The sequence below is a fragment of the Prionailurus viverrinus genome, chromosome X (assembly GCF_022837055.1).
Source record: "Prionailurus viverrinus isolate Anna chromosome X, UM_Priviv_1.0, whole genome shotgun sequence".
Classification (NCBI taxonomy): domain Eukaryota; kingdom Metazoa; phylum Chordata; class Mammalia; order Carnivora; family Felidae; genus Prionailurus; species Prionailurus viverrinus.
Genome location: NC_062579.1, coordinates 43,123,326 through 43,136,669, shown reverse-complemented (window position 1 = coordinate 43,136,669; position 13,344 = coordinate 43,123,326). Strand labels below are relative to the sequence as shown.

Here is a 13,344-nt window from a genome sequence, read left to right as displayed (position 1 = left end):
TCCACTGTCAACCTCCCCAACTTCTGCTATCTGGTCTTTTATTATTGTCAAAGTTGATAACATTGAATTCTGTAATCACGATTTAAGTTTTTTTGTATGTGTGTTGCCAATAGTTTGATAGTTTGATTTGAAAAGTTGAAAAGCAATAAGCAATTATATTAATGTGACTGTAAGTATTGTTCATTGAGGAAGCCATTTAATGTACTTTTCAATTTTTTCTTGTAGTTTTTCATTTCTCCCTCACATTTCTAATACTCTTTATCTTTCACTATTTTATCATGTATTCCATATTTTTTGTTCTCAAAATCTCTCTTACATTAAGTATTCCATCAAGCCTACTTTTTTTTTTTTTTTTTAAATCTTCTAAGAGAACTTCTTCCTGGAACCCTCTATACTCTTTCTCAGATCTGGACTAGTTGCTCTCTAGGCCTGATGCATGGCTGTCATTTCAAGACCTTCCTTCACTGCTTTCCTTGGTTAAATCCACCATTTGCTGGCTCCCAGGGTTTTTTTTTTGTTTGTTTTCCATTGTTTTGATGGAGCACATCCTCAAGTAACTTTCTCAGAAAAGTTTGTAGAGTTAGACCTCCTGAGTCTTTGCATGTCTGAAAATAGCTTTATTCCATCCTTATACTTGGCTATAGAGTTTGAGGTTCAACATCATTTTCCCACAGAACTTTGAAGGCATTATTCCACTTCCTTCTAGCATCCAATTTTGATGATAAAAAGTCTGATATCAGTCTGAATCTCATTGCTTTATAGTAACTTTCCCCATATCTTCTTTTTTTTCTTTCTCCTTCAATGATATCAATGACACAAATGTTAGATCTCTTGTTACAGTTTCACAGGTGCCTAAGGTTCTGTTCACTATTTTTTCCAGTCTTTTCTGTTTTTCAGATTGGGTAATTTCTATTCTGTATCCAAGTTCACTGATTCTTTACCATGTTCTCTCCATTTTGATGTTAGCCTATCCATTGAGGTTTTTGTTTTGGTTATTGTATTTTTCACTTCTAAAATTTCCATTTGGTCTTCTTTTTATCTTCTGTTTCTTTACTGACAGTTTCTATTCATTTGTTTTAAGCATGTTCCTAATTGTACATTGAGGCATTTTTATGATGGCTCCTTAAAAACCCTTGTCAGATCATTTTTAACATCTTATATCAGTGTTGGAGTCTACCAAGTGACTTTTCTCATTTAAGTTGAGATTTTCTTGGTACTTGGTATGATGAATAATTTTATGTTGAAACCTGGGCATTCTTTTTCAGCTTCCCTCCTCAGACACTGTTCCAGCAGTGAGAGAGGGGCCAGTGCCTCATTACTACCAGGTGGGTGTGGAAGTCTAGGATCCCCTCCTGCTGGCAAGCCAGAAGGAGGATATCCTCATTACTCTTTGGGTGAGGATGTGGGAGTTCCAGCTCCCTACTCAACCTTCTCTGAGAGCACCCCAGCAGGAAGGGGAGGGGTGACTTCTCAGCCAGTAAGGGTACAAGTCTAAGCTCCCCACTTGGCATTTGCACAGTTTTTTCTGTGGTATTTGGCTGGAGTGAAGTGGTTATTATTTAACTGCCACCTTCTCCAGCACCAAGTCTGGAGTGTGTGAATAAAAAAGCAAACCGAAGGAACTCACCACCATGTCACTTCTCTGCTGCCAAGGTCTCCAGCCTGTTTGCCTTCTTCTCTTCACCTTTCTGAGTCTTATTATGTTTATATACAGTGCCCCAGGATTTTAGCTGTACTTGGGGAGAGGAATAGGGAAAAGTACTTCATCTACTTCCCCCCACCCCAAACTTTAAATAGTACTTTAAAAAAATTATATTCTTGGTGTTTTGAGATTTTATAATTATGTGTTTAAGTTTGGGTATTTGTCATTCATTGTGCTGGTCACTGGTTAGGTCCCTTCATTGTGAAGTTCTTTAGGACATTCTTTTATTTATTTAATATAGTTCCTCTCTTCCATTTTCTTTGTTCTCTCCTGGAACAACTCCTGAATTGATCTTTTGTAGTTTTCAATCTGGTCTCTCCCTCAATCTCATTTTTCCTCCCTCCCTAGCTCTCCCCCTCTCTTTTGTTTTCGTTTACTTTTTGGGAGATTTAACTTTATCTTCCAACTCTTCTATTGAATTTCTTTTCATTTTGGCAATCACATTTTAAACTCTCCAAACATCCATTCATGTTCCTTTTCCTTTCTTACAGCATCCTATTTTTGTTTAATGGATGTACTAGTATCTTGAATCTCTCTGGGTATAATAGAGGTATTTTCTATTATTTTCCTTTCAAAAAATATGTTTCCTTTGGGATTCGTTTTACCCTGTTTGCTTATTTTGGTCTCTTTTAATTTGCAGTCATTTCTCAAATGCCTGGTAATCCATGGTTGTATACTCATATTTAAGAATGTAGCAACAAATATCTGATTGGGAGCTCTGTGTATGGGGGGACAGTGCTAGGTGACCGATGGCTTTCCTTTAGGATGATTAGAAGAGAACTGACTGCTATGCTACAGAATCCTCGAATGCTAGAATGTGAAGATCTTTTCTCTGAGGTTGTTCAGTTTTCTTAGTTAAGAACCCTCTGGGTTTTGCCTAATGGGTAGATACCTGGCTGCTGTGAATTGTACATAAGAGGGTGGGTTAACGGTTCGATATACAGGCTTCCAATTAATCTCCCTGTTTTCAACCCAACATCTCACTCACACTTTACATCATACCTGACATTGTTAAGACCCAAGACTCCAGGCTTCTGCAGAGAAAGATCAACTCCTTCCTCGGTGGCATCATCTCCATGCATACTCCAGGCTTTGGCTTCCTCCACCATGCTCCATCAGTTGCCATTCCTCCATTACTTTCTATCTTCCAGAAATGTGTTGAAATCTCTCTTTTGCTGATGGACCTGCTCTCATTATCTTCCTCATTGTGTTTTTATACCTTTTTAAAAAATTCCTTTACTATCATTTTAGCAAGGTCTCAGGTGGGAGTGGAGATAAACACATGGTAAGTCTGCCATCTTGACCTGGGAATCTACTAGTCTACTTACAACTGTTTGTTTTTAATTTTTCTGGTAATTATCTTAATATCTCTAAATAATATACAGGTTTTTCTATTTATCAACTTATTTATCACATTTAGGCATTATCTGTTGACTTCCTGCTATTTAAATCAGCCAACTACCCTCCTCCCATGCCCCCAATATAGCTCTATTGTTAATTATATATTCTCTATTCCTTACCTTCGTACCTTTAAATAATAGACTTATGCTGCTTTCAGTCTCTCAGCTTCTGTCATTTATACTTTTATGTTAATGAGATTAATAACATTTACATTCTGCTCTATAACCATAATTAAGTCATCCATACTTAGCTGACAGGTCACTCTAAAAGTTTAAAGTCAATAAAGTGTTTATGTTATTATAATTATGTAAATGTTGTTCCCTGAAGCTCCAATTAGTGTACTAGGATTACATTTCTTTTCTTATGCAGTTTTTTTTTCCTGGAGTTTCTAATTGCCTTTCTTTTTTCCTTGCATTGTCTGACTTTATCTCCTTCTTAAATTGTTCCAAATTCTCAAGGAAAGTATAAAATCATTTGAATCCCCTTTTTTCCCAGATACCTTCCTCCTGGGAGCCCTCCGTCTTCCTGCTCCAATTTGGACTGATTGCTCTGTAGGCCTGCAGCGCAACTGTCATCCTGGGACGTCCCTTCATTACTCTTCTGGGCTGGACCCAATCTTTCCTGGACCCCATATCTTCCTCTTTCTTAGTTTACTCCTTTGTAGTGGACTTTGTGGTTGTTTTCCAATATCCATTCCTCTCCTCCCCCATTGTATAACAACTATACAATTTTGAGTGGGATTGAACCCACTGCCAGCTCTAGGTATAGGCCTTTATTGGTAGAAACCAATCTGAGTAATCATGCCCCATTCCCACAGTGATGATTGGTTCAGAGATGATCCAGTCACACTGAAGTTTAGGACTTTTGTTCAGTTTTTGAGGGAAGAGGTGGCCTGTCTTCCCTTGGATATGAACAAAGAAGCACGTAGCCTGGTTGCTGCTGTTGGCCATCTTGTGAACATGCAGAAGGCGTACCTGAGGATGGAGCTGACAAATGGAGGAGGCAAAAGAAGCACAGAGAAATGGAACCATATTGCTGATCATACCGTGCCTAAAGTCTGCCCTGCCTACAGACATATCAGTTAAGTGACTCAATAAATTACATTTATTATTTAAGCCAGCTTGAGTCGAGTTTTATATTGCTTGCACCTGAAAGCATTCAAACTTACACTTTCTGCGGTCTTCCTTTAGAGAAGGAATGAGTATATTTTTCGTTACATAAGGTACTAAGAGGGAAGCATTTTTGTAAGTAAGTATGGGAAGAAGGGTACATATGGATGTTGGACAACCAAAAGAGTGAACTCTAGTGGCTGCCTAGCATCTAAATCCTCATTCTGTTTGGGAGATTACTCCCCTCCTGTGAGTCTTGGTGGGAGGCAGGGCTTCACTTCCTACCATGGAAACTGAAGGAGGTCAGAAACTTCCTTTCCCTGTCCACCAGGCAGCAAGGGCTGAATACTCTGTTCATGGCCTTGAATCTAGGGCCAAAAGTACAGGGGAGAGGGGAATATGCAAAATTAACAGATGGATGATAGATTAGGGGAATATATTTGCAAGGTGTGAAACTGGCAAAAGATTAGTAACTAAAAAAAGAAGATAGTAAACCCAATAGGAAAATGGGCAGAAGATAGGAAGAGTAACTAACAAGAGAATCTTGAATTTACACAAGGGGAAACTTGAATATATTAAGACATTTTCAACTCTGCTAATAATTAGAAAAATGAGAATTAAGATAGAAATTGCTGGGGCGCCTGGGTGGCGCAGTCGGTTAAGCGTCCGACTTCAGCCAGGTCACGATCTCGCGGTCCGTGAGTTCGAGCCCCGCGTCAGGCTCTGGACTGATGGCTCAGAGCCTGGAGCCTGTTTCCGATTCTGTGTCTCCCTCTCTCTCTGCCCCTCCCCCGTTCATGCTCTGTCTCTCTCTGTCCCAAAAATAAATAAACATTGAAAAAAAAAAATTAAAAAAAATATAAATTGCTACAAGAATGGCAACATGTAGAAAGTGAGGTATTGTCAGATGCTGATGAGGATGTGAGGATAAAAGGAAAATCGTGGGTGGGAGCATAAACGGAAACAGGTATTCCAGAGACTAATTTGGCAATACTTCCCGGAGTTCAGTAGGTGTAGACCGTACAACATAGCAACTGCACTCCTGAATATATATTCCAGAGAAATAGATACCTGGGAAATTCTTCTCCAGGTCCTTAAGGAAATACAGTTGAGGTTATTTGTTCTAGCATTGTTTGTGGTGGTGAAGAATTGGGAGCAATCCAGGTGTCCATCACCATGGGACCAGATAAGCAAACTGTGGTATATTTATAGGATGCAAAATATAAAGCAATCAAAAGAAATGAGCTAAATTCACTAGAGTCGTACAGATAGATCTCCAAAGGCTAGTGTGGACTGAAAGGTGAATGAGATTTACAGCATAACACCATTTATGTAACTGTAAAACAACACTGTTTTCATGGATATGCATATACCAAAATAAACATATGGAAGATGGGTTGGAAGTGTATATACATGAAATACACTTGAGTAGCACAGTGAGGTGGGCAGTAGAATGGGAGTGGGAATGGGAATTGAAAGGGAAAAGATAATACAATGAAATAAAGCAAAAGAGGGGCCTTGGATAAACTGAGGAAAACAATACCATGGACTGAAGAGCATGAGTAACAACACAATGCCAAAGTTGACCACAAATCAATGAGAACGAACAGGAGGATGGCCAGAGTTTATGTGTGGTGGTGTGTGGTGTCAGGACAACATCCCAGGGCTCCAGCTGTGGGGATAAGCAGGACCAGTAGCAGCATTCTCACCTGGCTGCTCCCACAGTGTGGCTTTAGCTGTGGCTTCTGCCCACGTCCCCAGATTTCTGTGAAATACCTGATAACCTTGTAATAAATCCCTTTTCTGCTTAAGTTAACTAGAATCCGTTTCTGTTACCGGCATCCAAGAATCCTGACTGAGACACCATGCATTTTGGTGGAGAACATCCTCAAGTAACTTCTTAAGAAAGGTAAAATTTGGGGTCTTTGCATATCTGAAAATGTGGCATTATTTTACCTTCATATCTGCATGATAGCTTGGCTTTAGAATTCTATGATCAAAATATTTTTTCTTCTGAATGTTGAAGGTATTGCATTTAGTGTGTAGTGTTGCTGATTAGATGTCGGGTGCTAATATGATTCTCATTCCTTTCTTGGCGACTTGTTTTCCGCACTTCAGGAAGCTTACTTTTTTTTTCTCCCTTCATGTGTTTTGAAATATGTCAGTGATGAGCACAGGAGTGTGTTCTTCTCCTGTCTGTTTTGCTGGGCATCTGGTGGCTGGGCTCTTTCAGTCTGAAGACTTGTGTTCCTCTCCTCTGAGAAATGACTGTTTTATTTCTTTGTTAATTTTCTCTCCTCTATTTTTTCTGTTCTCTCATTCTAGACCTCATATCAGTTGGGTGTTGGATCTTCTGGATGATTGTCTTAGTCTTTCATTTTATGTCATATTTTCCATGTCTTTGTTTTTTTACTCTGCAGTCTGGGACATTTTCTTGAATTTATCTTCTAGCCTACTTTTTTATTTTGGCAGTCATTTTCAATTTCTGAGCACTCTTTCTTATTCTCCAAAGGTGCCTTTTTTCATAGCATCCTTTTCTTTAATGGATGCAATATCTTCTGTGAGTGTGTGCTTAATAGAGTTTTACTGGAGTCTTGGGGATAACAGATGATAATTACCAAGCCAGGAAGGAAAATTATAAATGGATGATCAGATATTACCTCTTTGAGAGAATGCCACCCATGCCCCTCTGAATGAGGCTACATACTGGCTGTCCTTCTCCTTAGACCCCAACACTGATACCATGTGTGGGCAAGACGATCATCCAACAACCAGATAGTGTTTGGCCATATGCTCCCTACCAGAAGTTCAGATCTCTAGCTCTCACCTTGACATCAGAGAGACAAGGTCACTGTTCTGTTCACCACTCCCAGGCCAACATGAGGCAATTGTAATAGCAGCACATTATGTAGGGTGGATTGTTTTTTAACATTAAATAATATATATAGTGGAAACGACAATCCAGTCTAGTTCCTTTTTACAGTCTTTCCTTCAACAGGAGTCAACAGCAATCCAAGCCTGAAGATCTCTTGGTGTAGTCCAAACTGAGCATCTTCTGTGAACAAAATACGCACACACATGTCTCAGGAGCAAGTGATTTTCAGGGCCAGTCCAGTCCAAACCCATGTTTGAGATAAAAAATGAATTCAGTGGAAGCATAATGCTGTTAAAGTACACTCAAATTATGTCACTGCTCAGAACATTTAACATTTTAATCAGAGTGGATAACATTTGCTGAATGCTTACTCTGTACCTGGCACTTGAATTACCTTCATTTCATGAAGAGGGAAATTGAGGTTCCCAGGTGTCACTTGCCAGGGTCACAGAGCTAATAAATGGCAGACAGGAAATTGCACCAGGACTGTCTAACTGCAGTCAACCTCTGTAACTGCTGCACAGTGCTGTACTGGTTTCCACCAGCCATGTTACCGCTGATGGTGATAGCACAATTTTCTCTAAGATCAGGGGTGGATTCCTGAGATACCTTAGTCTAAGTAACAAGTTTGTTCTGCTAAGTTTGCTTCCAAGGTGAATTGATGTCCTTTCCTCTGGAGACAGAAAACTGCTGCCAGCTTCTATTTTTTTTCCTAATGTTTTCCTTTCACAGAAACCATAACACTTCTAAATTTTAATTTTTCATCAAAGTAACACTTGCATATACTTAAAAAAAATACAGTGGTGCTAAAGAGCTCATAAGAAAACCCAGCAATATCTGGGTTTTCTCCCACTGCAAGTCCCACTTCGTAGAGGCAACTGCATTAAATGATTTTTACCAGTCTTTGGCTGTTTCTTCTGGCATTTACCACTCCCAACCCCCGTCTCCTTTGTCATCTCCCAGTCAGAGGCTGAAGAGCCAGAGATTTTCTTAACCTCCCTTGCAGCTGGAGATGGTTATGTGTCCCAGTTATGGCCATGAGAAGTTTGCTGGGGAGAGGGGGCTTCTGAAGAGGCTTTTGCTGATGCTGTCCCTTTCCTTCTTCTCTCTACCTTGACTACAGTCGTGCTGCCTGGAGCTGTGACAGCAATCTTGTGACTGTGAGGAGCTGAGCATGAGGATGAAGATACAGCACATGAAGGAAGAAACAGAGCCTGGCTCCCCGATGGCATCACTGCGCAGCTGAACCCGTGCCACACTTATGTTAATAATAAACTAACTTCCCGAAAAATAAATAAATGAATGAGTAAAGCCATAAGTGTTTAAGCTGCTGTCAGTTTGGTTTTGTGTTACTTTGTAACTGAAAGGATTTTTAACTGCAGCACCACCAGGCTCCTATACAAGATGTTTATGCTACTATTTTTTTTATTGGAGTATAGTTGACATACAATATGATATTGCTACTATTTCTTAGCAATTTGAGACATTATCTCTCCACTACTCATTATAGTAGGAGAGGATTTTATCCCCCTCCACACACACATCCCTATATCCCCTCCCTTCACTCTTTACAATATGTTTACATATTTTTAAATTTTTTTAAAGTTTATTTTGAGGGAGAGAGCACGAGCAGGGGAAGGGCAGAGAGACAATCCCAAGTAGGCTCTGCCCAGTCATCACGGAGCCAACATGGGGCTTGAACTCACAAACTGCCAGATCATGACCTGAGCAGAAACCAAGAGTCAGATACTTAATCGACTGAGCTACCCAGGTGCCCTGGCCAGTATGTTTATATCCCAATTTCTAGTAAATAAGTAGTTGCTAAAGAGCCAAGAAATATACTATAATTACCTGGATTTATTTTCCTGTGTGTGTGTGTATGTGTGTGTGTGTCCCTGAACTTCATAATTGCTTGGTAATTTTTTTTTTTTTTTTTTTTTTTGCTTGAGATAGGCACACCCTTAGTTCTTCCCGTTGGCTTCATCAGTCCATTCATAAACCAATTAGCGTGTTTTTCACATATGTTCAAACCTGTCACCCATTGATTTAAGAAGAAACCAATGAACCTGGGTGGTTCAGTCGGTTAAGCGTTCCACTTAGGCTCAGGTCATGATCTCATGGTTCGTGAGTTGGAGCCCCACGTCGGGCTCTGTGCCGACAGCTCAGAGCCTGGAGCCTGCTTCGGATTCTGTGTCTCCTTCTCTCCGCTAGTTCATTACTCCTCTCCCACTCACGCTGTGTGTGTTTCTCTCAAAAACATTGAAAAAGAAGAAGCCAATGAAAAGTTGACTGGTTGGATGCCTGTGTAAGAGACAGAGGTTGGTCAAGTCCACTACTAAACTGTCCCTTAAGGTGACAGATGTGCCCCACACATTCTACTGGAGGACTCCTAAGTCCAGAAAGCGGAGGTTCTGCACTGGGACTGTTTGATTCAAGAAACCCTCTGTACTTCAAGTGCAGATGTTTCGCTTTTGATTTCTACCAACAAACATGGGGAAGGGCAGAGGGAGGGTTGGGGAGGCAACTGTTCCAACACATACTTTCAATTCTTCTCTCAGGGGCTCTGCATTTCCTGCCTACCATCAGGATAGCTCTTTTGTGCCAGAGTCTCACCAGGATTTTGCAGGATAGACCAGGGCTCTCCTTTGCATGTCCCCCCTCCACATGTGGGCTGTGCCTCTACCCTTTCCTGTCCTGCTTTCTCAGGTACCACCCTTCAAGTCCCTTTCTGCTTGCCAGAAAGTTGGTGAAATCTCACTCCCATTGATGGGGCCTCCTCCAGCTTTTTTTTGGAGACGTGGGTTATACACGATCCCTTTCCTCTTATTTCATAGGGTCTCAGGAATTAGAGGAGGCAGATGTATTCCACCTTCTTGAATGGAAGTGAGAATGTGAATTTTTAGCTGCCCCAGATTATTTAGATATGCCCCCAAGTGTGTAGACCAACATTTGTGAACCACTAGCAATGCAAAAAGCCTGGGTTTGGAAATCTGATGAATTTGAGTTTGAATTCTGACTCTCTGACCTCATTACTCAAGTCACATCCATGGGCTTCAATTTTCTCCCCTACAAAATGGGAATAATAATGTCTGAAAGAGTTCTGGGAAGATTTTCTTAGCTACTGTGTGTAAAGCATCCAATATAGCCCTTAACAGACAGAAGCTGTTCAAGATAAGAGTGATCACTCCTTAATGGGAGCAAGTGATTGGAAAGATTTGAGTCAGGTTTTAGGAGAGCCTCAGACAGCAGGATGTATTCTTGTGACACTGAGGAGTCACTTGAACCTGAAGAATATGCCAGATTGTTCCCTCAGTCTGGTGTGGGGAGGAAGAAAGAAGCCCTTGGACCAGCAGCTCTTGGGTTAAAATCTTCGTCTGCATCTGAGTTATTTGTAACCCGTTGTCATGGCAACAAGTTTGGCAAGCAAGCCAGTGCTGCAAGCTCCTGACAGTAGGAAGGGGAGGGCAGTGGGAGAAGACGGAAGATTTGGAAGGGGGTCGTCTGTGACCAGCGCCTCACTTTCCTCTGATTTGTCTGAAAGATTCTGATGGAGATGAGGGTGAGCGTCCTCCAGGGAGAATCATTGGACATTGGAGAGTCTCCTGCTCAATCTCCTGATATTCCAGATGTGAAAATAGGCCCAGAGAGGTCCAGCGGCTGGCTCAATGCCACACAGTAAGTCAGGGATGGAAATAGGACTAGACTTTTTAAAAAGAAGACTCAGGGTCATAGAACTGAGGCATAAAAAACATGGAGAGGGCCTTTGGAAACATTTCATCCACATTTCCACCAACACACCCATGCTTTTATTGTTGTTCATGTGGAAGTCCTGGGACCCAGAGTGGGTGAGAACTGACTCATGGTCACACAGCAACTCAGGTGCTGATCTGAGAGGAGAACCCAGAGGCCACAGGCCTCCCAGGCCTGGGTACTACCTGGGGGAGGTGGCTGTCTTGGGTTCATGATTCAGAGAGGCTCTTCACTGCTGACTGCCAAGACACAGCCTCCCAGGGTAAGATTCATTTGACTGCCTTGGCCTCTGACCCCCTCAAATCCAAGATACATGTGTTCAGGTCACAGTTCCCCTTCCCACACACCTTCTGCAAGTATGTATTTCCCACTGCCACTGTCACTGCTGTTGCACAAATGGCAGCCCAGCCCCACCCCACCCCACCCTGAACCAAACCCACCTGCCACATGCCTCCCTGTCCAAATCACCCACAGGGCTAGGCACGTCCTGGACATTTTTTTATGTGATTAATTCCTCACAATTATTCTCTGCCTCCTAAGTTAGCAGCTGGAATTCTAGCCATATTTCTTTTTTCTTTTTCTCTTTTAAGTAGGCTCCATACCCAATGTGGGGCTTGAACTCATGACCCTGAGACTGAGTTGCATGCTCTACTGACTGAGCAAGCTAGGCACTCCCAGCAGGTGGAAATCTAAAGAACTAGAGGAAGATAAAATGACTGGCCCAAGGCCACACGGTGAGTGTGGCCTGAATCCCTCCTCGTACAAAAAGGTGTTTCTGCCCCTTCTATCCCACAGAGTTCCTCCCGCCATTATCTTTGCCTTAATCACCCCCTTGGCACTTGAACAGTATGTTTGCCCTTTGTCCTCTGCCTTACGTGCAGCCTGAACCCCCCTGCTCTCATCAGAGCCAATTCTTCACCAAGTCCAGCTGATTCTCCTTTCCGTCTCTCAAATCCACCTTTTCTCATCCTTTGCCACTGCCTTGCTTCAGGCTCAACATCCCTCATATGTGTGACCCGAAATCTATTCCCTGGCTCCCTGCTTCCAGACTGGCCATCTCCAACCTACTATTTTGCATACAAGCAGTGAGAGAGCAGTGATGCAGAAGCCAACACGTGGCTTTCTTCCTTTACACCCCCTCCACTAGCATTAAAGTTCTAGCTCCTTGTTTGGCAACTAAGGCCATCCACAGTTCTGACCCCCACCAGGCCTCTCCAGCCTCATCTCTTGCCACATTTGGCCTCACATGCTGTGTTCTGATCACTGAACTACAAGTGGTTACTACAATGTACCAAGCCCTCTCTTGTCTAGATCTCTTTCCGTGTAAGGCCTTTACACTGAATTCCCAAACCTGATGAGCTCATGTAAAGTGTGACTTCATCCAAACAGCCTACCTTGATTCTCAAGTGGGAATGGATCCTTTTCTCTGGGCTCCCACAGCCCCCAGAGCTCTCCACTGTTGGCCCCTGTGTGAAATTGATATCTAGTGCTCTCTCTCCTAGCAGATCAGAAGTTCCCTGAAGGCAGGGACTCCAGCAAAGCTCAGCCCCTGGCTGGTCCCCAGAGGAAAGGTCAGAGAATATTCATTGTGTGCATTCAGGTGCATGAAAGGTTGGATGAGGAATGGAAATTGGGTTCAGCCCTGTGGTTGCACACTCTTGCCTTAAAGGGCCGGCAAGATGTCACTAGTTCCTGGCAGGTTCCTCTTGGCGCCAGGACATGGTTTCTCTGAGAGGGGGTGTGGAGTGGGTCAGCTGTTGCAGGGTGAGGCCAGCCAACCAAGTCCTGAGCCTGAAGGTGAGTCATGTTGAAAGAGAAGGGATGTGAGAGGCGAGATAGAAAGTGAGGGCAGCCACTGAGGTAGATACTATTATTTTCCCTCCTCCTTATAGGTAAGGAAACTGAGGCATGAGGAGTCTTAGGTGACTTGCCAAAGCCACACAGCTAAGTATGGTCATGCTGGGACTCCAACTCTGATCAACTCTAGGTCATTATTCACCTTGTCCCCATCTCTCCCAGGATTCACTTTGGACAACAGGTTTGTAGTAGTGAATGGTGGAGTGGTGACTCCAGCCTGGGTCATAGGGAAACAATTGTCAAGGCAGAAAAGAAAGAAGAAATCATATCCTGAACACCTACAGTGACCTTAAGCTGTGGGGACACCAAGGGGGGATGGGGTGGAAGATGGAGCTTGAACATTTATTCTTCTGTTACCTACTTGGGTCTCTCTGTACATAACTTCTTAACACTTAATGCAGCCCCTTTTATGTGGAAATTATTAATATCACGATTCACCTCTGAAAATCTGAGGCCTCTAGAGAGGAAATGACTTACATAAGTTTAGTCACCTAATAAGCAGCAAGGGCAGGACTTGCGTAGATGTGTCAGGCTCCACAATGAAAGGGGACAGCAAGGCTCTGAAGCAAATTAAATCATGGCTTTGCAAGGGGCTGGGACAAGAGTAGCCACTTTGAGAGTGGCCCAGAGGACAGGAGGGACTGGTGAGG

At 42.5% G+C, this 13,344-nt stretch overlaps 1 protein-coding gene and 1 long non-coding RNA gene across 7 annotated transcripts in view; both read left to right on the top strand.

The window, feature by feature from the left end:
• The window catches only part of SMC1A (structural maintenance of chromosomes 1A), a 43,371-nt gene extending 39,153 nt beyond the window's left edge, over window positions 1-4,218 (top strand). For 3 of the 6 annotated variants that reach the window (XM_047843363.1, XM_047843356.1, XM_047843361.1), the window contains one exon: window positions 3,976-4,218. In XM_047843363.1, the coding sequence (XP_047699319.1) occupies window positions 3,976-4,188 (213 nt within the window). In that variant the 3' untranslated portion in view covers window positions 4,189-4,218. Of the gene's footprint in view, window positions 1-3,598 lie in introns of all 6 variants that reach the window. The other 3 variants (XM_047843359.1, XM_047843358.1, XM_047843360.1) reach the window with 2 other exon arrangements.
• A 740-nt stretch (window positions 4,219-4,958) lies between these two features.
• Window positions 4,959-8,413, top strand: LOC125157119 (uncharacterized). Its single transcript, XR_007148863.1, has 2 exons — window positions 4,959-6,121; window positions 8,211-8,413. It is a non-coding gene; the product is annotated as an uncharacterized LOC125157119 (long non-coding RNA).
• Window positions 8,414-13,344: the final 4,931 nt, after the last annotated feature.